This window comes from Plutella xylostella, chromosome 21, assembly GCF_932276165.1.
Source record: "Plutella xylostella chromosome 21, ilPluXylo3.1, whole genome shotgun sequence".
Classification (NCBI taxonomy): domain Eukaryota; kingdom Metazoa; phylum Arthropoda; class Insecta; order Lepidoptera; family Plutellidae; genus Plutella; species Plutella xylostella.
In genome coordinates, this window is record NC_064001.1 from 2,403,464 (window position 1) to 2,430,739 (window position 27,276).

The 27,276-nt window shown below is 40.8% G+C and overlaps 2 protein-coding genes across 7 annotated transcripts in view; one reads left to right on the forward strand and one right to left on the reverse strand.

Moving 5' to 3' along the window:
• Positions 1–2,716, reverse strand: part of LOC105388053 (endophilin-A) — a 52,870-nt gene extending 50,154 nt beyond the window's left edge. For all 6 annotated transcript variants that reach the window (XM_038115677.2, XM_038115676.2, XM_038115675.2 and 3 more), the window contains exon 1: positions 2,522–2,716. The gene's annotated coding sequence lies outside the window, so the exon portion shown is untranslated. The remainder of the gene's footprint in view (positions 1–2,521) is intronic.
• A 1,064-nt stretch (positions 2,717–3,780) lies between these two features.
• The window catches only part of LOC105388052 (dmX-like protein 1), a 73,326-nt gene continuing 49,830 nt past the window's right edge, over positions 3,781–27,276 (forward strand). Inside the window, exons 1-26 of the mRNA XM_048628727.1 lie at positions 3,781–4,068; positions 4,636–4,836; positions 7,179–7,332; positions 8,163–8,239; positions 9,504–9,633; positions 10,746–10,863; positions 11,350–11,538; positions 12,068–12,195; positions 13,935–14,095; positions 14,399–14,480; positions 14,846–14,923; positions 15,357–15,543; positions 16,137–16,318; positions 16,822–16,950; positions 17,449–17,627; positions 17,946–18,060; positions 18,391–18,586; positions 19,398–19,545; positions 21,655–21,859; positions 22,354–22,536; positions 23,353–23,507; positions 24,277–24,422; positions 25,075–25,181; positions 25,772–25,984; positions 26,322–26,461; positions 26,801–27,085. Coding sequence (XP_048484684.1) covers positions 3,982–4,068; positions 4,636–4,836; positions 7,179–7,332; positions 8,163–8,239; positions 9,504–9,633; positions 10,746–10,863; positions 11,350–11,538; positions 12,068–12,195; positions 13,935–14,095; positions 14,399–14,480; positions 14,846–14,923; positions 15,357–15,543; positions 16,137–16,318; positions 16,822–16,950; positions 17,449–17,627; positions 17,946–18,060; positions 18,391–18,586; positions 19,398–19,545; positions 21,655–21,859; positions 22,354–22,536; positions 23,353–23,507; positions 24,277–24,422; positions 25,075–25,181; positions 25,772–25,984; positions 26,322–26,461; positions 26,801–27,085 — 3,975 coding nt within the window. The 5' untranslated portion in view covers positions 3,781–3,981. The remainder of the gene's footprint in view (positions 4,069–4,635; positions 4,837–7,178; positions 7,333–8,162; positions 8,240–9,503; positions 9,634–10,745; positions 10,864–11,349; positions 11,539–12,067; positions 12,196–13,934; positions 14,096–14,398; positions 14,481–14,845; positions 14,924–15,356; positions 15,544–16,136; positions 16,319–16,821; positions 16,951–17,448; positions 17,628–17,945; positions 18,061–18,390; positions 18,587–19,397; positions 19,546–21,654; positions 21,860–22,353; positions 22,537–23,352; positions 23,508–24,276; positions 24,423–25,074; positions 25,182–25,771; positions 25,985–26,321; positions 26,462–26,800; positions 27,086–27,276) is intronic.

The following is a 27,276-nucleotide window of genomic DNA, read 5'->3' on the forward strand; positions in this document are numbered from 1 at the left end:
CCATGTTGTCACACTATTTTAACACAAATAACGCACTTTAAAGCTAATTTATTTGCAAAAAACTAACAATATAGGTGCTTTTTGTGTCAGCTGTTAGCTGTTAGACGCCATGTTTGTTTTGTTCACCACCTGACTGATTTTAAGTCAGCTAACTAGTTGGACGTTTTGTGACGCTTGTACAATCAACGTTCGGCCTAGTCATACAACTGAATAGAGCCATCCAATGAACGGGCTAGTGGTTCAAGCAAACAGGAGATTAAACCAGATGACTGCGACATATATATTTACTATCGTCTGAGCTAATTAAGTACACAAAACTGTAATTAACGTCTTCCGCCTCGCTTTAATCTGTACGGATTCTTGGTATAAAATTATAATCCAACTTCAAACGGCACAAAGGGATCCTTTATATAGGCGACATCGTATAAAATTAGACCACTATCTTTACATTATCAGAACAGAAGCGCCCACGCTATTTTTGAACGATAACAGAAAATAATACTTTTACGCTTGAAGCTTGTTTGTTTTAAAACTAAACTAATGAACGTAGAATGCAAGTGTGTAGGCGTGCCGTTGTCATAAAGGGCTTATTACCCAAGCGGGGGGTCTGTCCGTAAATAGACTACTACCAGATGGAATCCTCCCTGCATAGACCAACACTGCACACGCGATTCTCAATTCTCTAGCCGTGTTTTAGGAGTTAAAGTGGCGTGTAGAGGCAGTTGCAGTCTGCAAGTTCACCAGTGGGACTTCGGGAGTGAACTATTTTCGTAGTAGCGGTATTGATTTTGCGTGCAGTCTGCGATTCAAAATAGATTTATCTCCCGTGCATGTTAATTAAATTTCATGCCTTTTAGCACGGCAATTTAGCCTTACAGATCGTATTTATGAAGCGCTATAAATATGAAATTGAAAGGGAATCAAGCACCTTGGAATAAGGCCAAGGAATAAGTAAAAGGTAGTAAAAAATGTAGCGTAATTCGCGTTATGACTTTGGTATGTTGTTTGTAATTAATGTTATCGTATTTCGGCGGACTTATGTTTTTGTACGAATTATCATTTTGTGTAAACAATAGATGACTGTAATCGTCCGAGCCGCCGCCGCCGCCGCGCCATGCGGATTGTAAATTTGATAAAAGGTGACTTGTAGTAACAAAGAAATTGCTTAGATAGATTCATTATAAAACCCCTCAGTTACGCAATTGACTAGCTACTCAAAAATACCGCATTTAAGGCTTCATGCGGTTGTTTACAAAGTCACATTTCATTTTTCACATACAACACCCACTATTTAAGTACCTACATATACAAATTATGTATTAAGTTGACATGCTGAACTAAAATGGTCCATCTTCCACTAGGCATGCAAGTATACTTTATAAAATCACAAAAAAAATTATCACCATCGCTATCATTGATCTCAGTACTTAGTAGTGCAAACTGATGCAGTGACTGTGGCGCCATCTCAGTTAAACAAATGTACTCAATCAACCTATAACAGATGGGAATTACATCATACTCAAGGAATACTCATAGCGCTGAGGTTATTAGACTCAATTAGGCCTTCGAGAGTGAAATAAAACCATTACTAATGGATGAAGAACAGACATCAATATTTCAAAAAAATATCTGTTTATATATTTCCTGTGAAAGAGTAACAAACATCGATCCATCCATACTACATACTTATCAGGATTTACATTTTATTTATGTGATAAAATACCACAGATAATGGACAGGAAGCACACCAGATGCAAAGTTATCATGTCATACTCATGGACCAGACAGGCATTCTGTCTGGCTAATTAATAAAGGTATTCATTCTATCCTATTCTATTCTATTCTGAGGAGGGGTGAAGCTCTTATATGAAGCTTTATCGAGTGGAACTTTTGTACATAATTATATCTCCCTAATATCAGCTCAGCCAGACCAGCTCCCACGTAAATTGGTGCAGCAAGCCTGGATGTTGCAAAAGCTGTGATAGAATTAATTTTAACTGTATATGATCTGACCTTAAAGTTAAGATTACTTTTAATGACATAATACTGACTATTATTAACAAACTGAGTACAGATATTACAAAATAAACTCATATTGAAAATATATTCTTAGACCAAGTCCTGTGGCATACCATCTTTATGTATGTACAAACATAATATACTTTTCACTGTGTTTAATCCAGTTTGCGCTTGTTCTAATCTGCCCTTTGAGTCTTCTCAAATTACTGAGTCTAAGCTACAAAATACCTGAGCCGCATTTGGCACTGGAGAAGCGATAACCTAATAATCAATCAAATAATGTTGTAAAATCAGCAAATCTATGACTGCTCATACAGTGCCTCACATAAGTCTGTTATGTGAGGCACTGTATAGTAAACTTTTAGCCTATGTATGACATTAAATAAATACGAAGTAAAGCATGAAACCTGCTTCAAAACACGGCCAGCTGATGAAGTAGAAAGTAAGAAATGCCGTAAATTATTCACAGAGAAATGCTGACTAAAACTAGGTTGTATCTTACCTTGATTTTTTCAATCCAACTCGTTGATGCAGAAGCAAAAATTCACTTTAACTTAACGTAACGACACAGTGCAATTATTCGGAGCACGTAATAAGGTCCAATTTGATTAATTTATTACCTAAATTGATTAAATTATTGATCAATACACAAAATACAGCACCCGTCAACTCAACGAATGATTACGAATAACGATAGCATGTAACATTGTTGATAATAATCCAGTGTCAGAATGTCAGAGATGACAGTTGTTAGTAATGTAGTACCTGCCAAGTACCTACTTACTCTATCGGGTAAAAACTTTAAACTATTTTTGTAAACTACAATGCGGACTACTACAATGTTGACTACGTTAAATACACGATTATGTTATTTTACCATCCATAGAGAAAATACTATCATTTTATAGGCGGGGACTATGAAAAATTAAAATAGTTTCTGAGTGTGTAAGTAACTCAGTCAGGGACAAAAGTCTCTAAATAAATAGAGATTATATAAACATGAACAAATAAAATCATACTGGGTATAATATTTTTGTGAATGTTGTGTTTGCTATATTTGTTGGGAACCCAAAGGTTTAGACGGCAATCGTTTTTTGTGCGTGAAAATTATCAAAATCTTATTGAAACGAAGAAATATTTTAAATTACAAACTTTTGAAGCTCTTTATTTTTTTCTATCAGTCATGTCAGGTTTTCGAAATAACTATTTATCTCAAAATGACAGAAAAAAGATTTTTAGAAAGTTACCTTCGTATGTTACGTTCTATAGTCAAATTAGGACGAAACGTCATTATAGGGTGACAAGTAAAATTAATAACTAAAAAGGTAGAGATCATACATGATATTTGTCATCAAAAACTGTAGTTAAATGATTTGAAATTACAATCATAATAATATTCTCAAAAAATATGTGCCTGCTTCACCTATTTAAAAGATGAATTTATTAGTTTACAAATTTAATTATTTATTGTAGGTATATATTTTAATTTTTTTCATGGCAACACTATTTTAATACTTTGCTAACGTTCAAATACTAGTATTTGATCAGACCATATAAAAATACTACATATTTTCTTCATTAATTAAATTGTTTTTGTGTTAAATGAAACTTAGTTTCGATTGAAATTATTTACAATAACATACCAAAGTAAACGAAATATTCTAATATAACTCTTTTAACATAGTTTAGCCGTACCAAAGTATGACATAATTTTTTAACCATGTTCTGAATGTTACGCATTATCAACTGTCTCTTTCTATTCGACGTCATTCGCTATCGCTATTCACTCACGTTCGATGAGAAATAATCGTGATCTCTGAATAGATTCAGTAATTTTCCTGATATGTTTAGAGAATTGGCTTATTTTTTGATAAACTATGCGTTTCCTTCCTAAACGAAGGAGAGTGTGTTTTTGCTTCCTGGGAGGATTATAGCGAAGACTATTAGATAAACTAGTTCATCATGAACTGTCACCAAGTGCTAAGTGGTGCCTGTAATTCAGGGGATCAATGTTTTGCTGTTGGATCTGTGGAAGGAATTCCATTCACTGTAAGTAGTTGGGTCACGAGTGCTGCACAAATTATGAGCTCCCATTGTGACCGTGATCTTGAAGGACAGAGGGGCAATTGAATAGTACCATTGCACTTGCTGACAGGAAATGTAATTTAAATAGTCTAGTAGGAATAGCAGGACTAGGATAAATATTCAGTAACACCTTACGAGGGGTTAGCTAGCTATAACTATTCTATCAATGAATTCAATTGGAACAGACACATTAGTTATAGTGGCCTACCTTAGAGGCCAATTTCCTTGAAGACTAATTTGCATTTGTTATGGGTTATTTGTATTACAATAACAAGTAATACTTAGAAGACATCAACACATCAGAGTACAAGCAGTATAATAATATTAATAAGTTAATTCAAAGCCACTAATCTAATATTTTTTAAGTTGTTTTTAATTAGAGTGGTTACAACTTTCAATGATTATTTAATTTTGTGTATTAATCATTTGAATACATTAATACATATTTAAACCTGACTTTATAAGCAAACATTCTGATCATGTATCTTCATCATGTCATCAATTCATCACATGCTTACCATCATCTTTCAGGCGTATGCAGCGGGATGCAACATTGTGATATTAGCATCCAACTTTGAGCGAGTGCAGATCATCCCCGGTGCTATCCACGGCTACATCCGCATCGGCTCCCTGGACTGCAGCACTGACACGGGGAAGATTGCCGCAGCTTATGGAGCTGAAGTGTGCATTTTTGAACCAACTCCTTTGATACATTCTGCTGCTACCACACATGTAAGTATTTTTTTAGCTATTGATCTGTTTGTCAGTGTCCATGTATTGGTATGAAGGCTTTGGATGTGTGTCTGACCATTAACATAACTATTAAGTAAAACAGCATTGTTAATAAATAATTTATTCTGTACACTATAAAAAATATAAATCTTATGTCATTTATATTTTTCATAGAACTAATAGAATTAAAGATATTAATTGGCCCCTGCAAGTACATCATCCACATTTAAATTCAGCACAATAATAATAACAATTCCAATGCACTCTTTACAATCAGAGGATTAAAAGTTATTCCAAAATATGATTACAATATTATGCTTATTTTATCATGAGAATGACAAAAAAATGACATTGAACATGGGTGCATTATATCATTGTTATTTGTATCAATTAATCCAGACTGCTGGTTTTAACTAGTTTTATTTATGCTTTATTGTCATCCAACTAAACATCTAAGTACTTACACTTGATTATCTTATTAAAGCAATCAGTATAGTACTGTACCATATATGTAAAATATTACATTGTATTTATAACAATATTTTGGCTCCTACAACAACTAGAATATTATTAAGAACATGAAATTTAGGAAATAATGGATATCTAAATAAATTAAACAAGAAATAAAACATGTCTTGTTTGTACTACAAGCTCTCCTACTACACATCTATACTATCTAGAAGAGGTAGATAATTTGATAATGTTTTCATCAGATTTCAGAAGTGTGTGAGTGGCCTGTCAATCAAAAACTACTTATTAAAACTCGAAGTTCCTAATCAATACTCAAAAGGAAACAGCAACCCAAAAATAAAACCTTATAGGATCATTTTGCTGTCTGTTGGTCTATCTGTTTGCTGCCAAGACATGTTATCCTGGCGATATTGAGTTTAATTAAAAATATACCTACTACTACTCAGATCTACACTTCTTTGCAGATAGTGAAAACACCAAGAAAAATCCTTGACAGCTTAGGTTTAACCATTACAATTAGTTAAACTGATTTTACTGATATTATTGTTAATGATAGTTTGCAGATAAGATAATGATAATAATAAATCTAATGCAATTGAGGCAATGATTGATATTATCTACCTGTATTACCATCTAAAAGTTTATAAACCAAGAATTAACAGACATAAATTGAGTCCAGTTTTTGTCATTTATAATACTTTGAATACTGGTAAAAAAGTAACTAGTAGACATGCACAAGGATGGCTTAGTGTGAGATACAGTCGATATATCTATAGATATCTTTCACCTATCTATCTCAATGTACCAAATTCGGTGACCTAAATGGGGGCTACAATGACCATTTGGTTAATTAATGTTACTGGGATGGATTTGATAGCCTAGTTTCTGAATAGAAATAGACTTCTTTAAAATAGGATACAATGTTGGTTATGTAAACAATGCTAGATAAGAAACAAATCGATTGTGTTATTATTGACTGATAGTTTGGTTATTATTGACAAAAAAAAAACAATTGAGACTTCATTGACGATTCCATTTTATTTCTGTTTTAAACTATGCCAAAATGGTCTATTATATCCAAATGAAGTTGAATAAATCGAGATTCTTTATGCGGCTAGCTCGGTATTCTGAACAAATGCAAACAGTTGTCTCCATTATTAAAGAGAGACCGATATAGTTTTTATTAAGAAGCGATTTTTTTTTACAAAATTCGCAATTGTAATAGAACAAAAGTTGTTCAGAATGAACTCCTCAGTGGCTCCATTTTGGCTTGCTATACCATGTATGTGAATACACACTGCCTACTGTTGTTTCTGTGAAAGGTTTAAGCTTTGTCATCAAGTGGGTAGCCTAGTTACCTAATGCGCCGGCTCACTGCCAATTTTCACGAAGGGGTGAGAAAGTAGGGCGGAATGAAAACCTACACGATTTTGCATTTTTACAGTGAAACCACATGAAGTATGAATTGCACTCTAATTACCTTCTTATGCAGTTTTAGGCACGCTACGTGAGGTTCTTAAATTGTAACTAAATATTCAGTATTTAGGTTTATGTTTTGTTTAACTTGTGAACAGCATGGAACAAAATGAAAGTTAAACAAAATTATATATGACATAATTTTAAGATTAGTTACTTGCGTCTATCGGAACCATATAATTCTCTTATTCCGTCTTATTGTTGAACGTAAACATAATTCTGGTTGTACGGCTTTAGACTACCGAGATGTAGGAGATATCTGCACTAAAACTTATATTCTACGTTTTATAATGAGGGCGATTATAATTTTCCTACCATGCGGCAGACCTACAACACCTTTGGTTGCCACCCAGCAGTCCTTTCAACTATAATCCTAACAAACTAACTCTTTGCAGGGCCTAGAATACCGTTGGGTGCAAACGGGCAAGTTGACAGCCGATGGACCAATCACAGCCCTCTCCTGGAACCTCGAGGGCACACGGCTGCTGACTGGCGGGAAAGTGCTGCAGCTGTGGCATCAAGCGTCTCTGTACCACGAGGACAGCCAACGTGAGTTGTAATCTAATGCTATTTAAATAAGGGTCACTATTATAATCACGTCACGAGCAATGTAAACGTTCCTGTGACAATAGCGACGCCGTCTACAATGTTGAAGTACATTTTAACTGCACATCAGAATATTACCAACTGAAACAGTTAATATTTTGATCAAATTATAAATTAAATGTTTTAAAAAAATTATGTAAGTGGAACTATGTCATTGCTGGTGAGTCGTGACGTGAGTGTATTTGGATGTTGAAATGGCTATTTAATTGTTCTACCATCTTTGCCACCGTGCGCATAGTTTAATCTAAGAGATGGCTGAGATAATCGGAAATAGATACACTTTAGCTTTCATCAGATTGTGTTAGTAGTGAAGATAAACCATGTTCTATCGTATGTGAGTTCTATTACCTATTTCTTTTTCATCATATGATATTCGTTGTATGTAAAACAACAAAAATAAAAGTTGAAGTAAAATATGCCAGATACAAATAAACAACCATGAGTGTTCTAGTAAATGGTCGTGATACAAACAATACGAGAGTTGATAAGATAATGTCTTAAAATTCCCCTTGCAATCTAGAGGGCATAATGTAGTTCATTAATTCAATAAACATCCTTACGAAAAAAAACACGGTTTTCTTGGAGGTCTAAAGAAACCGTCAAAATGATAATTAATTCATGTGTCAATATTAGAAAATGTAATATGATATAGGAGGCATTGATGCTAAGTCAGCCTTTAGGCAAAGACTATAGATATCTTCTCTCATCCTTCGTTTATTTAAGTACCTACATTTCGCACATTTCCATAACTAAGCTAAACGTTTACATTTCAGCGAGTTCGGGCGTCACATTCCAAATAGGCGGGAGCGATAAGGACGACAAACCGAAACAACAGGAGGAAGATGAGACGGTAAGATCCCACCACCGCAAATGTAACTTTAAATACAAAACACAAAGAACTAAACTCACTTGCAGATTCTCCTCGCGATAAAATGTCATCAATTGAGATAAGATAACGAATTAGAGGCTACAATTATGGAACATGTCTTCAGATAGTATTGTTGACATGAATTTTTCGCAGCTAACTATAGTGCGTACGCAGTATTGCGTTCAATGCACTGAGCTAAAAGAAATTGTTTAAGATTTCTTTTTGTTTCTAAGAACATGAAAAAGATGACATTGGGTGCAATGTTTGCAGGTCTAAATTATCACCTACACAAAAGAGTGATATCGAAATATTGAATCATAAAGTACGAGAAAATGATATCTTGCATAAGTTAGTTAGTAGCATAGCAGTTTGCTAGGTTCGAAAACCAACTAGACAGAATATCTTGTATGTGGTTATTGTCATGAACAGTAATTTATACGAGCGAATGACTTCACGGTTAATTTGAAATTATGAAAAGCCATGTAATGTCGCGGCTATTACGTGATCGAGAATGCTAAAGAGATATGTACCTATGGTTGTAGTTGTGTTATGGGTGATTTAAATAATAGCGACTTGTTCCTAGGAACATAGTGGGTATTTTCAATGCAGTTCTGTGGCCTTAGCATCGATTGGCCATTCTCGCTAAGTCTAGTTATGTATGTAGAGTTGTAGACTGAACATCTTATCTACCAAAGCTAAGAGTCACTCACTCTGGCTAGTGATAAATTAAGTACAAGATTTTTACCAGACAACGTAAGATTCAAATTAATCTTTGGATATAATATTGTAGAATTTGGATTTATTTACATATTGAGTGGCTTTTACATTCGGTTACTTTCTCCTAAAAGGGATTACCATATCCCACAGATTTAGTTGATTCCATAGCATCACAACTTATAAAATTATAAATGTCAAAACTTATAACTTAAGATGCGACAGTCGTCTGTATAATTGATGAATGTTATGATAGGTTGATCTTCCATGTAATGATAGAGTCCTGTGAACTCTTCAGCATATACCATAATTCCATCATGTTCTTTATTGAGCTGCAATGGATTTGCTACAATGTCGATTATGATCTCCAACAGAGCTGGCTGTGCGTGTGGCATATGATAGGTTGATCTTCCATGAGGAAGATAGATAGATGATAGAGTCCTGTGAACTCTTCAGCATATACCATAATTCCATCGTGTTCTTTATTGAGCTGCAATAGATTTGCTACAATGTCGATTATGATCTCCAACAGAGCTGGCTGTGCGTGTGGCAGTGCCACACGGCGACGCCGACGCACCTGCTGGCGTTCTCCCCGGACGGGGTGCTGTTCGCCACGTGCGGCGCCCACGACCGCCTCGTCAAGATCTGGTACCAGAACAAGGGTGAGCTACATCATGTCTATCTACCTACCTTCTTACTATGTTATTTTTTTGTGCCGGTAGCGGTCATGAGCTCCCCCCGCGTGCAGATTTAAGGGCACGCGTAGTTTGATGCGCAGAGATGTTTAATGCACCATCGTTTGTAGAACTCTACAAAAGCAATTTACATTATGTGCATCCAAGAACCCTGATGGCCATATTATCCTAATGATCTATCATATAAAAAATTGCAACGTATCTTAAAATACAAACAACAAAATACAAGGATGCTTGAGGATAGTAGAAACTTCGTTAATCTAGTGATATAATGGATATAGTAAATGACTGGGGAATTATTTTTATGTTCTATAACACGAGGCAAGAATAAGGCAGATGTAAACAAAGCACATACGAGGATATCTAAATTATTCATGCTTTTTACAACACTATAGAGGGTGTTTGTTTAACGATAATCTCATTTATGGTGTACAGATATGAGTCACGAGAACACTTCGTATTTCTTTATTTGTGTAAAGAGCTGCTGAGAACAAACATCACACTTTTACACTTCCGGTTTTTAAATACTTACTGTTATCAAGATGTTTAGATATGAGGTACAAAATATAAGTTTAGTTCTGCTATATTATAGGCATAGAATAGCATATTACAATAATACGTTAGAATTTATACGCCTCTGAAATACTAAACGATTGCAAAACATCCTAAAACAGCGCGGTGTCAATACCTAATGGCTCTTCCTCTGCTGAATGGGCCTCCAAAAGTGTGCGAAAACATTCAGTCTTCGGCCTTCCTCATCCAAACAACCTTAGTTTTCTGATGAACTTCTTCTTCATTTTTGATGTGATCCTCCACAGCAACCGAGCACATAGCTCTTTCCATAGCACGCTCAGAGCACCTTCAAAACGTTATAAATTAATGTAACCCTGAAGGGCTAGCACGGAGCGCAAATAAGACGTTACAAAAGTTCTCCGTCGCGCTCCCTCTTGAGGCTGCGCGATGTGAGTGAGAGCGATGCAAAACTTTTGTCACGTCTTAATTGCGCCCCGTGCTAGCCCTTCTTGATTAGGAATGATACGATTGAACATCAACTATACTAACCAATGATCTCCTTACAGTACTCACGCAAGCGCAGATGGAACACGCGCCGGAACTCACGTACACGTTCATCTACGTGAGCCACCCGCGCGCCGTCACGCACCTGTCGTGGAGGAAGACCAGCAAGTACATGCCCAAGTGAGTTTACTGTGACTCCGGTGTTGTTAACATTGGTGTCTATAGTGGGATGGTGGGAGCAGGATGGTTGGTTTTTGCAGTTACTAAGGGTAATGGTGGCTGAAAACTACTTTTAGGGGTGGGTTTAATATAATTTAAAAATGATCGCATTGAGTGGCGCAAACCAATGAAAAAGGTAGCCTTTATTATCGAGTGCATCATTATACTGATCCTGCTTGTCAAATTAGACGCATTAGAATAAGCTAAATGAAGGACATAAAATCCTCATGATGCAAGAAACGTAAACCTTAAGTGCCACACGATACTAAACTAACCAATATCTCCCTACTACGTGCTGTGGCCTTATTGCCTACAGCACATACTGAGCTGGTTCCCCTTTTCCCTCTGGACCAAGCTCTCTGTCACTCCACTCTTTTGTCTTTTTTTTCCCTGAATGAACAATAAGTTATCTAAATTATTTTTACTAATCCGTCATTTCACCCACAGAGGCAGCGTCGGCAACGTACTCGTAACATCCTGCGTGGACAACATCTGCCGCGTGTGGTGCGAGACGCTGCTGCCCGAGGACGAGTGGGGCTTCGGCTGCGTGACGTCACACGCGCGGTCGCCGCCGCGCCGCCAGCGCGCCACGCACCGCCACAAGCACCGCTTCATGCAGCGCCTGAAGCACATGAAGTAATTATAATGATAATAGGGACCTTCGGCATAGCAGTCAGGGTCACTAACCACCACACCTTGACACACTTGGGCATCATTTCGATCCCCCTGTAACTTTATGTAGTGACGTTACACGCATCACCACAAATACCGCTTCATGCAGTGGCACAAGTGAAGTACATGAATGAAGTCCTATATCCCGAAATTCCCTTTTGTTCCATTCTTAAAATTGTGGTTGCATTATATGGATGGCTCTCCACATTTTCAAGTTTCCACAACTGGTAAGTAGGTAACCAATAAGAGCTTTATCACTAAAACCGATGTTAAGCTCTGTAAAATTCCTTAATCGTCTCTGAAATACCGCGTCAAACTCCCATTAAACCTTTTAATATCCATTTTCATTTCTATGTCCTATCAATTTGGTTGTCTGGAAGAGATTACTTTTAGTAATAGGGCCGCCGATTTTGCTATTTATTTTCATTTTTAATGTTTGTAAAACTGTTTCTATGTTTGTATATTTAACTCAAACCATAATTCCTTTCCCCAGAACATGTTTCCACATCCGGCGCACGGCGGCGTCATCGCGGCAGCCGGGCGCGCCGCTGCCGACGCTGCCGTCCACGTACAGCGCGCACGACTTCCACAACCCCTGCCACGGCACCTCGCACACTGGCGGTACTGTATATGTAGCTTTAGACAACGCGGCATGGGTCCGTTATAGACGCTGATAAACTAGCGAATCGAGCTATAGTAACTGTTATTAAAGCCACCGCATTCTTTGGTGTCTAAGGTAAGTGTGATTATTGATGATCCCAAGATGACTTCCACAACCCCTGCCACGGCACCTCGCACACTGGCGGTACTGTCTATGTAGCTTTAGACGCTGATAAAGTCGTTTACTGCGCATTCTACCAATCACAGCGCCGTATTTATAGCGAATCGCGATATAGTATCGTTTAGTTACTACATTCATGACAAGTGTGATCATTGATGAGAAAACGGGTCCGTTATCGACGCTGATTAACTCGTTTAATGCGCGTTCACCGCACAGCGCTGTATTTATTGCGAATCGGAATATAGTATCGTTTAGTATTCTTCGTTTATAAGATACTTATCATGTGCATCTTTCTTTGGTATGTAAAATAAGCACCACAACCGCTAAAGTACTACCAAACTCAAGAGAGTAAAGCAAACTGGTGACCCCGACGTGATTCGCTACCTCCATTTATCTGCGTGTATAACGGGCGGGGACACAGGACAGTGTCCACATCCGGCGCACGGCGGCGTCGTCGCGGCAGCCGGGCGCGCCGCTGCCGACGCTGCCGTCCACGTACAGCGCGCACGACTTCCACAACCCCTGCCACGGCACCTCGCACACTGGCGGTACTGTATATGTAGCTTTAGACAACGCGGCACGGGTCTGTTATTGACGCTGATAAACTTGCGAATCGTGCTATAGTAACCTTTATTGAAGCCACCGCATTCTTTGGTGTCTAATATAAGTGTGATCTTTGATCTGCCACGGGACCTCGCACACTGGCGGTACTGTATATGTAGCTTTAGACTGATAAAGTCGTTTACTGCGCATTCTACCACTCACAGCGCCGTATTTATAGCGAATCCCGATATCTAGCCACAAGCCCTGTGAAACGGGTCCGTTATCGACGCCAATAAACTCGTGTAAATGGCGTTCTATTAATTACAGCGCCGTATTTATCGCGAATAGCGATATAGTATCGTTTAGCCACTACATTATTTCGTGTATATGATAAGTGTGATCATTGATGTACCCAAGATGTCATGTTTGTGCATCTTTGGTTTATAAAATTAGCAAACTACCACTAAAGTATTACCAGATTCAAAAGAGTAAAGCAAACTGGTGACCCCGACGTGATTCGCTACCTCCATTTATCTGCGTGTATAACGGGCGGGGACACAGGACAGTGTCCACATCCGGCGCACGGCGGCGTCGTCGCGGCAGCCGGGCGCGCCGCTGCCGACGCTGCCGTCCACGTACAGCGCGCACGACTTCCACAACCCCTGCCACGGCACCTCGCACACTGGCGGTACTGTATATGTAGCTTTAGGCGACGCTGCACGGGTCCGTTATCTGCGTAATTAAATGTGTATTTATCGCGATTAACCATTAATTTGGCGCTGGGATTGGTGCATCGCGCTGCGAGTTTATCAACGTCAATAACGCACTTCTTTCCTGGCAACCTGGTGACCCCGACGTGATTTGGTAGCTACATTTATCTACCTCTATAACGGCCCCGAATACAAATGACATGGACTATGCAGAAATATGTAATAAAAGCTATGATCTCATCACAAACAAGAAAAACTGGTAGAAGACCTTCAAGCTTTGAAGCCTTCTATTCTAATATTTCTAATATGTATTATCTCTTCCCCAGGTCTCCACTTCCACTTAGCGGCGTCGATAAACGCAGAGACGGATATACCGCTAGTGCCGTCTCTCTCTGGCGGCGGCCGGTTCATACTGCACTGGCTACACAACAAGGAAATGCACTTCACCAGCCAGGCCGAGGCTATACTGCACGACTTGACCAAAAAGGTACGCTAATGTTGTAGCTATAAGGTTCGTATTGCACTGGAAACACAACAGGGAAACCCACTATTGATTTATAATGACTGCTTCTTGAGTCAAGTGACGAAAGCTCTTATTGAATACGCGATCCGAAGCCAGGGTTTATTGTTCTGTGTCTATGCTATTTAAGACATAGAAAGTAATTATCTACACGCGCTTAGTAAGCAATCGCATCGGTCTGCCATAAAATTTGTCAAAAGTAAGCGCACTATTTTATCTACTCCCTAGTAGAGCTCAATGAGATTTTGAGAGAATAAAATTTGTTCTCAGATTCTAGATAAAGAAGAGAACGAGGAGGCCGGCTCGGGGTCGGAGAACAACGCGGCGCACGAGGGTGCGGAACACGAACAGAGTGAGTGCATACATTTCAGTTGAGCAATAAAATTTATACATGAGTTGTTATAAAGTATTCTGTAATTTTGTACAAGTTCTATGCTTTGTACTGGTCATAATATTATATTCATGATTAAAATATGTATTTAAGTATTTTCGAAGTTCATAAAAACCTATAGCGAGTAATAAGTTTTTGTTATATAAAATAAATAAATGATGTTTTATTTCGTTTCGTAAAGTAAAGTAAAAGATTAACAATGCGTTACTTTTCATAAGTAGACTAGAAAAGTACAAGTAAACAGATGCTTAAAACAAATATAACCAACAAAGCAATCATAACATAAGTAGCAATCGCTTACCTGCTTATTCCATGCTGCGTATTAGAACGGAGGCCGAGCCATCACATGGTGAAGATGCAATCTGAAGACAAAGACAACAGTAATAGCGATGAACACCAACCAGGTATTACATTACACGTAGCCATACATAATATTATGTACAACATTTACATACAGCATACGCATACGCTGCATATTTACATACATTATAGTCTAACTGATGTTGCTTAAAAATATGTAATTTAGTACGAAAACAAGGATCTAAGTGGTACGTACGTATTTTCCTACTTTATTAACTAAATGAGATTCTGTTTGTATGTATCTTAAATAAGATTGCAGAAAGTAAAGCCATACAATAACCTATTCGGTTTGGAAACAAATGCATAAATATTCTATCTCCTTACACAAAAACATGAAATTCAACCGACTCCAACAACTTTTATATACCTACTTATTGCGAGTATTACAAACACACTCATACAGACTCACGCAATCTTCCACAGCATACTACTCAATCCTCCTTCTAACACCAATTTAACTTTCCATCAATTCCCCAGGCAGCGGCAACCAAAGCCACCCGAGTCTATCGAACACCACGTCAATCAACTCGATAGCCACTGACGTCACGTGCACGCATCTGCCTGATTCCCTGGACGCTAAGATCGAGGGCTTACTGAGGGACTGGCATCAGAGCCCGGACTTGTTGTTCTCTATACACCCTCTAGATGGCAGCTTTCTTATATGGTAACGTATTTTTCTTACTACGCTTATCAGAATGGTAAAGGTTGTTAATCACTCAAGACAGACAGATACTGTGATCTCCGTATTGTGCTTTGGTAGAATGTCTATACATTTTTGGATCATCTGATTCTATTTATAAAATTGTAAATAATGACTGGACGAATTTAGGCTTCCATTCAACCCTTCTATGCTAAAATATTAACCCATTATTTTTCATTTTTTAACTAAGCCAAAACCACCATGTCCATAATTCGAGAAAAAAAACATTCTCCATAGTAAAAAGTCATGTGACCAACTAATTTTTTATGGAAAATTAAACCTTTTTTTTCACGAATTATGAAATTCCGATTTCAGTTTCGGGCTTAGATATAACATGCTGCACATGCTGGTTTCGGCTTAGTATACATTTTTGCAACACCCTGTATAAGATTTATATACCAAGTTGAATGTGCTTCGTCCTCGTAGTTAACAAAAACGATGAAAATTACGGCATTTATGTAGATAACACTATCGTAAACTTTGAACTATTTACAAATTATACTGTACGCTTTTTTTAACCTTTTCTTCCCCAATAACAACACACCACTCCCCAACAGGGTATGCGAATGGCTCGACGAGCTGCAAGCGGGCGCGATTCGGCAGGCGCAAGTGTCATTCTCTGCGCGCATCCCGTGCGCCTTCCCGCTAGGCGACGCCACCACTATGTGCACCCCAGCAGCCTTGTACCACGCCGCCTCGCAGCCTTTGTATGTGAGGCGACGGACCAAGCCCGTGTCTGGTGAGATATTGCATCTTATTACTTACAGTTAGAGTTGAAGTCGGGTTGCCCGACAACTCTCTCAGCACAAGCTTGCTTGTGTTGGGGTCCACATACCCCACTACTGGGCTAGCGGTGGTGGACCAGGCTTCAAACCCTTCCTTCATTGGAAGGAGACCCGTGCCCCAGCAGTGGGGACGTGATGGGTCGTGATGAGAGTTGTAGTTACCGACGCACAGGGCGTCCTGTAAGTCTTCCCGCTGGGAGACGCTACTACTATGTGCACCCCAGCAGCGTTGTACCACGCAGCGTCGCAGCCTTTGTACGTGCGACGTAGGACCAAGCCCATTTCTGGTGAGTTATTGTACATTGCTCAGACGTTACAGTAAAAGTAAACGTACTCCGTTACCACTGTCACTGTCCACGCTATATCGCGGCCGCTCTGGAAAAATTACTTTTCCTTAAGTTTGAGTAACTCTGTTGTTAGAAGATACTTATTAATAAATACTCTCAAATTGTTACAGGTCCGCCTACCCAGCCGGAGACAGTGGCGACTCCGCTAGCGAGCGTGCAGGAGGAGAGAGAGGCCGAGTGGCCGCAGCCCCACAGTGACGACCAACAGACGGAGCCTACTGAGAACGGTACACATACAGGTATCACTTGCTACAGGTCCGCCTACCCAGCCGTAAACAGTGGCGACTCCGCTAGCGAGCGTGCGAAAACAGTACACATAAACACCTGCCCTATAATCTTGTAAACTACAGGGTGTTGCGTAAGCAATCTAGTAAGGTGCAAGGGGTTGATTTACGTACTCATTCTGAACAACTTTTGCCGACAACGAATATAAGCAGTATAGCAGGCGATAGCTCCATAAGAACTGTGTGCACAAAAAACACACATACTTTAAAATAGGTTTAAAATTGATTGAGTGATATACGAATTTCAACTTTTTGACTCACGCAAAAAGTAAAAAATCGTGTGTTCAACGTCTTAACATTGACGTAAGTTTACAATACGGTCCATGAATTTGAGCGTAAATAAAATATATTTTTATAAATAGCGGCTTATCGCTCAAAACGATATCTTCCAGACAACATTTTAGCCTATAGGTATACCAAACACTATAAAATATTATTATTACTACCCCTCAGGTCCAACAGAAGAGCAGCCCACCCCGCAGCGCAAGCAGAGCCTGGCTGCAGAAGAAGCGGAAGCTCAAGAGGGCGATGTACTGGACTCGGCTCCCGTCATCTCCATGGTGACCAACCACACCAACGGAACCCTCAACCTGTGGCAGCTCACGTTTGATGACAAGAGCAAGTTCTCACAGGTAAATTGAACACCAGATGAATGTTTCATGACCATGCAACATGGTATGCCTCGGTTGGTTGCTGTACGTTGAAAGCAACAAGCCGAGATAGAGAGTGGGGCTGATTAGGCATGTATAGAATGCGTCAAGAGAGTGCGTAAAATGAAAACACTCAAATGGCGTCCATAGTCTGTATGCTTAAATACATTCATTATATAAATGAAATCCAGAAAATAAATTAAGCGCTTCGTCCATCGCATCATTGACATAATTACGTTTTTAGAAGTCTAGCTTACCTTGTTATCATAAAAGTGTAAAAATTAAACGTTTCTATTGCAGGTGCTATCAATAGGCCACGCGTCCAGAGCATCCGGCCATAGGTTTAGAGTAAACGACATCACATGCCATCCAGTATTACCCCTGCTACTCACTACCAGTCATCACAATATTTCAGGTAAATAAATAAGAAATATCTTCCATTATGTAGCTGTTACAGGATCTACACGACTGCTGGACTAAATCTTGTATCTGCCGATAATTCGTAATTCAATTTAATTCGTTATTAATTAGTAATTCAATTTATATGCTGTGTTTTGAAAGCCGCTAGCGATGATACGGTGTAGGTTACCAAATTCTAGAACGCATTATTTAGCGGCTTTGTTTGTTTGACGACGTCAACATCTTAGAAGAAGGGGGTACTTAACTAAAACCTAACATACCAAATTAACTGAGTCTCTTCATATTTTATGTTATATTAGTTATTAACACATTATTTCCATTACAGATAGCGATAGAGAGCACAACAAAACGGCAGTAGACACGGCGGCGGCGGGCGGGCTGTGTTCAGAACTCATCATGTGGCGCGTCGAGTGTGTGGGCCCGCTGGGGAAATCTGGTGGCGTTTCTGAACTGGCAAGAGTCAACTCGCCGCATCTGTCTGCGTTCAGTAACGTTGCTTGGCTGCCTACGCTACTTCCTAGGTGAGTCTAGTACCCTGGTACTTTAGTATAATGTATGGGGCCCATTCGGTAAGTCTGGTGGAGTTTCTAAACTGGCAAGAGTCAACTCGCCGCATCTGTCTGCGTTTAGTAACGTCGCTTGGCTGCCTACGCTACTTCCTAGGTGAGTCTAGTACCCTGGTACTTTAGTATAATGTGCGTAAAGTGTGTGGACCGCTGGGAAAATCTGGAGGAGTTTCTGAACTGGCGAGGGTTAACTCGCCGCATCTGTCTGCGTTCAGTAATGTTGCTTGGCTGCCTACGCTACTTCCTAGGTGAGTTTGATGTCCTAGTGCTTTTGTACTTTATTATCCCAGGCAACAAAATGATAATGGCTTCTGTAACAGAGATACCCATAGGTATGAGTCCATCCACCATTTTTATATTGCTTCTTTATCTGCGGAAGCTATAACAGCCGCCGTATAACATGTTGATGTGATAGTTTATTTTCAACGGCTACTCAAAGTTTTAAAACAAGTACGGTGGCCTGCGCCTAAAAGTATACAGGCGGAGTTTTTAAAATAGCGATATCAAGCTCACATGCTGCTCAAGCACATCCACATAAACACCACATCTATACACATCACACACAACACGTCCCCGGATTTATAACAGATGTAGCTGGTCCCTTCATAATCAGGGATCGCTATTTTAAAAACTCCGCCTGTATATTTTAAGGCGCCGGCCACCGTACCTATGACAGATTGGCCCAGCGATTATGCAGCAGTTCCATTCTGACAATAAACCGGCATCATTACCATTATACGATTTATTAACAATTTATTTCCCCCAGCACAACCCTCGGCAACTTATCCAACTCGCCATCAGCGTGCTTCGTGGCCAGCGACGGGGAGAGCCTGCGAGTGTTCCAGGCCGTCATCGACGCTCGCACGCTATTGGCTGAGATAGCCACGTCGGAGCGACGCCATAACAATGTAATGGTAGTGTGTCGTTGTAGTGTGTCCCTTGTTTTTAGTGTAGATGTTCTACCATGTATGTTGCAAAAGTGGTGTGCTAAGTCGAAAGCGTGACTCAGGGAGATATACTAAACAACTGTTCTATGAGTTTTAGAAATAGAACAAAAGGTGTAGAATTATTTCCTGTATCACCTCCTTTCGGCTTAGTGTACCCTTTTTGAATCACCCTGTACAGTGTGTCATGTGAGTGTAAAAGAGAGAGCACTAGTAGAATGAGGAATGACGGGGAGAGCCTGCGAGTGTTCCAAGCGGTCATCGACGCTCGCACGCTATTGGCCGAGATAGCCACGTCGGAGCGACGCCATAACAATGTAATGGTAGTGTGTCGTTGTAGTGTGTCCCTTGTTCTTTGTGTAGAGTAGTTTCTTCTGGGAGTTTTGGAAATAGAAAGAAAGAAAGAAAGAATGAAATAGTTTATTCGCCTTCAAGAATACACAACATGGAAAAACACATATATAACAAAAGTTGTGGAAGGATTCCCTGTGTCACTTACTTTCGGCTTAGTGTACCCCGTTTTGCAACACGTGTGAAAGTATACCTAAATCACTAGTAGAATGAGTAATGAAGGGGAGAGCCTGCGAGTGTTCCAAGCGGTCATCGACGCTCGCACGCTATTGGCTGAGATAGCTACGTCGGAGCGACGCCATAACAATGTAATGGTAGTGTGTCGTTGTAGTGTGTCCCTTGTTCTTTGTGTAAATGTTACGGGATGTTGCAAAAGTGGTGTACTAAGCCGAAACTGTGAATGTGTGTGACTGAATGAGGGAGTCATTCGAAACAACTTTTGTTCAACGAGTTTTAGAAATAGACCAAAAGTTGTTTAGAAGGACTCCCTATAGCACACCCTTTTTGCTACTCTCTGTATAGTGTGTCACGTGAGACTAGATATAACTATTACAATGAGTAATGAAGGAAAAAGACAGCGAGTGTTTCAAGCGGTCATCGACGCTCGCACGCTATTGCCTGAGATAGCCACGTCGCAGCGACGCCATAACAATGTAATGGTAGTGTGTCGTTGTAGTGTGTCCCTGCTTGTGAATGAGGTGGAACCCTTAGAGCCGGTTTTTTGATCCGTAGTCAAACAAGCAAGTCACGTGTCAAGCCTACATACTAAATAAATTCAAATACAGGATTAAAAAACCGGCCAAGTGCGAGTCGGGCTCGCGCACAAAGGGTTCCGTAGCAGCAAATATAATAAACATTACAGTTAAATCAACCTATCTCAAAAACTATAAGAGATACTTTGATCAAACCAAAAATCGTTGAAAGAGTTAATTAGCATGCATCACCTCTATTTTTTTTAGAATTTTATACCCCGTAGTTATAAAAATAGAGGGGGGGGGACATACTTTTTACGACTTTGAGAGCTGATATCTCAAAAACCGTTCACTTTAAGAAAAATGTTTTTTAGAAAACTTTATATCATTTTAAAAGACCTTTCCATTGATACCCCACACGGGTATGTACATCGAAAAAAAAAATTTCATCCCTCAGTTACATGTATGGGGGGCCCCACCCCCAATTCTTTTTTTTACTATTTAGTGTCATATTTTTGTAGCGGTTCATACAACACATATTCCCATCAAATTTCATCACTGTAGTACTTATAGTTTCCGAGTAAATCGGCTGTGACAGACGGACAGACGGACAGACGGACATGACGACGACGACGGCTACGGAACCCTAAAAATCGGCTTTTAGTTTTAGTGTCTGTAATGAGTTCCTTATTTGTAGTGGGTGTTTATATGTGTTTTACTTGTGTACAAAAACTAAATAGGCATAAAATTTATGTGTACAGTTAGGACAGAAAATGATGTGCAGCTTTCTATGTAGTTTGTTTACAATTACACCTTAAAATGATCGATATAGTACCCTATAGTTATTACACCTAAAATTTTGCCAAAATCTTCAGAAATGTTTTTGTATGAACGACCTATTTGACATAAAAATACTCATGTAAAAGCATTAATAAATCTAAGTACCTAAAATTCGTGCAATTCGTTTTACACAAGCATTGTTGCCAATAGTAATTTTTAAGCACACCGAACCTAATTCCACCCTTCATCCCAACAGCAACACGACACAATGTCGATGTCGTCGGACTCAACCCTCCCGGGCGGCGGCGACGGCGTCCCACTGCACGAGCGCATCAAGATCGTGTCGCAGCAGTCGACCGCGCGGCCCGGCGCCGTCATACAGCTGCACGCCATCGCCGACGCCACGCACGACTGGCACAACACGCAGCTGCTGCACGTGTTCCAGGAGCAGCTCGTTACTGGTCAGTGTGCTGGGGGCTCTGGTGGCGACACGACACAATGTCCATGACGTGGAACTCGACGTTCTTTGATAAATAATATAAATTTAGGAACGAAATTTAGGAGCTGATGTGTTCCAGGAAAAACTTATTACCTGTGAGTATACTAGGAGATGGTATGTAAATGAATAGAAGATATTTTTTGGGGGTGCGGTTGAAATGTGTCTAAATCGCGCGTTGCTATTGGCCAATGGTGGCAAGGACGCGCTACGAATCCTCACTTATAATTCGGACTTAAATGTAACATGCGCAGAAATCTTTATTCTATTAAGAAACAAAAGAACACGCACATAGAAAGAGTTGAGGTAAACAGAGCCATTGTTCCGGCTGGGAATCAAACATAGTCACTATCTATTCGTTAAAAGCTATCCCGTGGGATTCCACAATAAATTGTAACCTCTATTTCACTTACTAATTAATGCCCACACGTAATAACAACACATTTTCCTCACCCACAGGCGAACGAACAACAGACCCAGAACCCGACACGTCCGAAGACGCGGCCACCATCGCGAGCGGGCTGCCGGCCGCGCGCGCGCTCCGAGAGCCCTTCTACATAGTGGCGCTGGAGCGCACGGACCACGGCTCCACGGTGCACATGTGGCGGCTCACTGTGCACGAGCATGAACATCCGCACACTGGTTAGTTGTCATCAATAACTAGACACTAATCAATAAAATATTACATTTAAAAATCAATGAGTCACGCAGTCCGCACACTTTTCAGTATAATGTACTATACAGTATACTATATAGATATAGGCCTCTCTCAAGTAGATGGACAAGCTTCTAGGACCAACAGAGCGCCTGTCTCAGCTATTGCAACACCCAGTAGGCTTGTTATACCTTGTAAGGTTCCACTCATGAGAGCCGCGTTCAACAACTTCGCCCCTCTGAGTATATAATAGAATAGAGTCCTTCTACATAGTGCCGTTGGAGCGGACCGACCACGGCTCCACGGTGCACATGTGGCGGCTCACTGTGCACGAGCACGAACATCCGCATACTGGTCAGTTGTTGTCATCAGCAGAACACCAATCAAATATTGTTAACATTTAAAAATCTATGAGTCACCCCTAGAACCATCACATATAGGTGACATACGTAAGGGTGAATTTCCAACAACTGATCTTGACCCTCTTCCATAGACGACCTAAGAGTTTTAGTAACTAAAAGATGAATTTGAAATAACTTATGCTACAATCCCCTTTCAGAGACTTCATAACCAGCAGTAGCTACCCTAGAGATTTAATTTTAATTTAATTTAATTTTTAGAAGCTGTATTGTATTCCCAATATCATTTTGATAGTTTTGCTCTCAATCTACGCATTTTGTGGCGTTAAGCGCGTCTAGTAACTGCGAACGCAGCTTGATCCCTCCTTCCACAGACGACCCAACCACCTGTTTCTACAATAAGGATTAAAATCCAACAACTAACCCTACATTCCCCATCCACAGACGACCTCACAAGCAGCATGATGTACGTGCCAGACAGCGCGCTCATACAAGAGGACGAGGGCGAGTCGCGCAAGAACTCCGTGTCCATGGACGCGCCGCCGCCGGGACACCATGCTGGGACCGCCGATACGCACCTGTCTATCTCTACGAAGAAGGTTAGTATATGAATGACAGCGTTACTGCGTTGAACGACGGTATCCGTCTATAGAGACGCGACGCGGTCTAGCGCTACGCGCTACCAAATATGTGTTACGCTATCACTCTAATAGCTACTTGTGTTTGTTACTCTTTCATGCAAAAAGTACTGAACGGATTTTGATGAAATTTAGTATACAGGTATCTGACTCCGTGGATTAATACATAGACTCCATTTTATCCCGGATATTCTACGAGAAACCCGGGAAAGTAGAAAATTGAAAGTGGAAATTTTAGGCGTAGCGAAGACTCTTTAACAGAAAGACTGAACGGATTTCCATAGATTTTTTATATAGGTATTTTTTAGATAGATAGATAGCCTGTAGGTAACAGCTAGTACAGGTACTAAGGTAGCAGCATGATGTACGTGCCAGACAGCGCGCTCATACAAGAGGACGAGGGCGAGTCTCGCAAGAACTCCGTGTCCATGGACGCGCCGCCGCCGGGACACCATGCTGGGACCGCCGATACGCACCTGTCTATCTCTACGAAGAAGGTGGGTGGTTGAATACTATTATACGGGTGACTAAAGCCGCTCCATTTTCCGTAAGCCTATCTATCTCTACGAAGAAGGTCGGTTTTTGAATGGCCACTGAGTGTTTTAGATGCGTAGAGCGAATTGTAGCGCTAGCAACTATAGACATTAAAGGGCGAAATAAAAAAAAACATCAAGATTCCCAGTGGAAGTTGTGGTTTTTTCTCCAATTTAAAACCTCTCTCCTTTCACAGGTGTGCGAATGCCCACTGAACCTGCCCGACGGAGTGGACGTGATCCATGCTACCCCCGCGGCCGGCCACCTGAGCTCCGCGTCCATCTACCCCGCCTGCCTCGCGCCCTACATCCTGGCCACCGCCTGCAGCGACAGCACCCTCAGGTATACATGATGCAGTGGATGTCATCACCTGAGCTCCGCGTCCATCTACCCCGCCTGCCTCGCGCCCTACATCCTGGCCACCGCCTGCAGCGACAGCACCCTCAGGTATACATGATGCAGTGGATGTCATCACCTGAGCTCCGCGTCCATCTACCCCGCCTGCCTCGCGCCCTACATCCTGGCCACCGCCTGCAGCGACAGCACCCTCAGGTATACATGATGCAGTGGATGTCATCACCTGAGCTCCGCGTCCATCTACCCCGCCTGCCTCGCGCCCTACATCCTGGCCACCGCCTGCAGCGACAGCACCCTCAGGTATACATGATGCAGTGGATGTCATCACCTGAGCTCCGCGTCCATCTACCCCGCCTGCCTCGCGCCCTACATCCTGGCCACCGCCTGCAGCGACAGCACCCTCAGGTATACATGATGCAGTGGATGTCATCACCTGAGCTCCGCGTCCATCTACCCCGCCATATACATACAGGGTGTTGCAAAAAGGGTAAACGGTTCATTTCCGGGCTTAGACATAACATTCAGTACACGTAGGCTTCGGCTTTACCCTTTTTGCAACACTCTGTATAAGTGCATTGTAATCATTAAAATGCAAGACAAGAAATACAGTTATCTAATAGTTGTATTTTTCTTACAGATTTTGGAAGTGCAGTGTGACAAAGAAGGAAGATGGAGAATATGAATACGGATGGAAAGAGTGGGAGATGATGAACAAGGACCAAGAGTCTGCTATCGACATTCCAGGTAAATAAACTTACTAATTTCATTTATTTATTTATACACTTTATTGTACACATACAAATAAAAACATAAAAGAGAACAGTTACAAATCAAAAAACACAAACGTATACAAAGGCGGGCTTATTGCCAAAAAGCAATTTCTTCCAGCCAACCTTCGACTGGGTGAAAGAAAAATGCCATTAGATCCCTTAACTAATTTGAGTAGGTACAATTATCAAACTGAACTTAGCCTATGATTTAAACCTAACCTTAAATTTATGTCTTGAGAAAAAAGTTAGTCATGTCTGAATGTTGAAACCAACTTCATTTTCTCTTTACTCTATTGTCCATCTAGTCTATATACACATAATTATAACATCCGAGCGATAAACTACACACTGGGGTTACAAATATTCAACTGCAGATTCTGCTGGCCATTAGCCTCCTCCAAGACTGGAGGGTTCTTGCTATAATCTCCACGCTTGGCTGGCGGGTCTGAGAACAAATATCTACCTACTAAATGCAAAACACAGAATCGACATCACGGTTCTGAATTTTTCCCCATATACATATTATGTTGTTATTGTGATGATATCTTCGTTTCCTGCTTACAGGCCAGCCGCTCCACATAAGCGCGGCGTACAGCGGCCGCATAGCCTGCGCATACAAGTGCGGTCGCTCCTTCACTAGACCACGGGGAGTGGCGCCCAACGCGGGGCCTGGATTGACGCCTAACTCGGGAGTGACGCCTAACGTGGGCTCGGGAATAGGGGACGCGCGGTTCGTGAACCTGTGCGTTTGTGTGTACGAGTGTGAGAGTACTGGAGGTGAGTTGGTTCGGTATTTTAGTGATAAATGTGACCTACATACTATAAGCGAAGCATGTAAGGATAAGGCGCTCGCTTCACCACCTACAAGCTAAATCAATAGACAGACATACAATAGCATTACCTTAGATTAGATCACAAAGAGCGTGTAGCATGCGGGGCTGGGACTGGCGCCCAACGTGGGCTCGGGGGTCGGGGATGCACGCTTTGTGAACCTGTGCGTGTGTGTTTACGAGAGTTCCATTTATAAATAAAATATGTTTTTATAGTACACCCCATAGCATAACAAAAGACGTCGACAAAAGAGTTCCATTTACAACTATGCTATACTACCCAGGTGCGGAATGGCTGCTAGAGGACACGATCCCGCTGCGCAACGTGAGCCTGCCGCGCGTGGGCGTGTGCGCCGACACGCAGATAGACCTGTCGTACCTGCACGACACCGCCTTCCTGCAGAAGAGACAGCGGCTGACGCAGGTGTGTGCAATAGAGTGGGGATTTCTTTCTTTAATATTAATTTAAAAAATAGCTAGGTACATAGATTTATTTTGTTTCATTTTTTTATCGTGAAATGACTCCGCACTCAGCATATGCTATAATCTCACGATTACTGCGCTGTTTTTATATAGTTTAACTTTCAAGCTTTCAGTAATAAACTGTAATAATATGACTTGCTGGTCTCGTAAAATAGTACTACTCTAGTAAATTGCAGTGAATTTGATTTTCATTTTATTTTACCGGAGGCGTCAGATCTTATTTATTATATGATCTATCTGACAAACATAACAAAAATTAACCTACAAAAATCTTTCACAGGTCCTCCAAACCCTATCACACGAGGAAAGCCGCAACAACCTAAACGGGCAAACAGAAGCTCCCAAATCTGCCGGCCTCCTAGCCGTACCTTCTTTCTCCACGCTCCAATCCCTTCGCAAGAGCATCATGGAGAATGGCAACACTTGCCCACTGACGCAGAAGCACCTGGTGCAATTGGATTGGGTGTCGAAGGAGGATGGCAGTCATATACTGACGGTGGCGGTCGGGTCACGGGTGCTGTTGTTCACGCCGGTGTCGAGCGATCTGGCGCAGGCTAATTTGAAGGTTTGTGTGTGTTTTTGTATTTCATAATCATATGCTTTATGAGCATAAAGTACTTATCTAATTTATACGAAAATTATTCTAATTTGCAAGAATACAATTAGGTATGTATATTTCGCAGGCATCTGGTTTAATCTCCTTTTTGATTGAACCACTAGCCCGTTCATTGGATGGCGCTATTCAGTTGTATGACT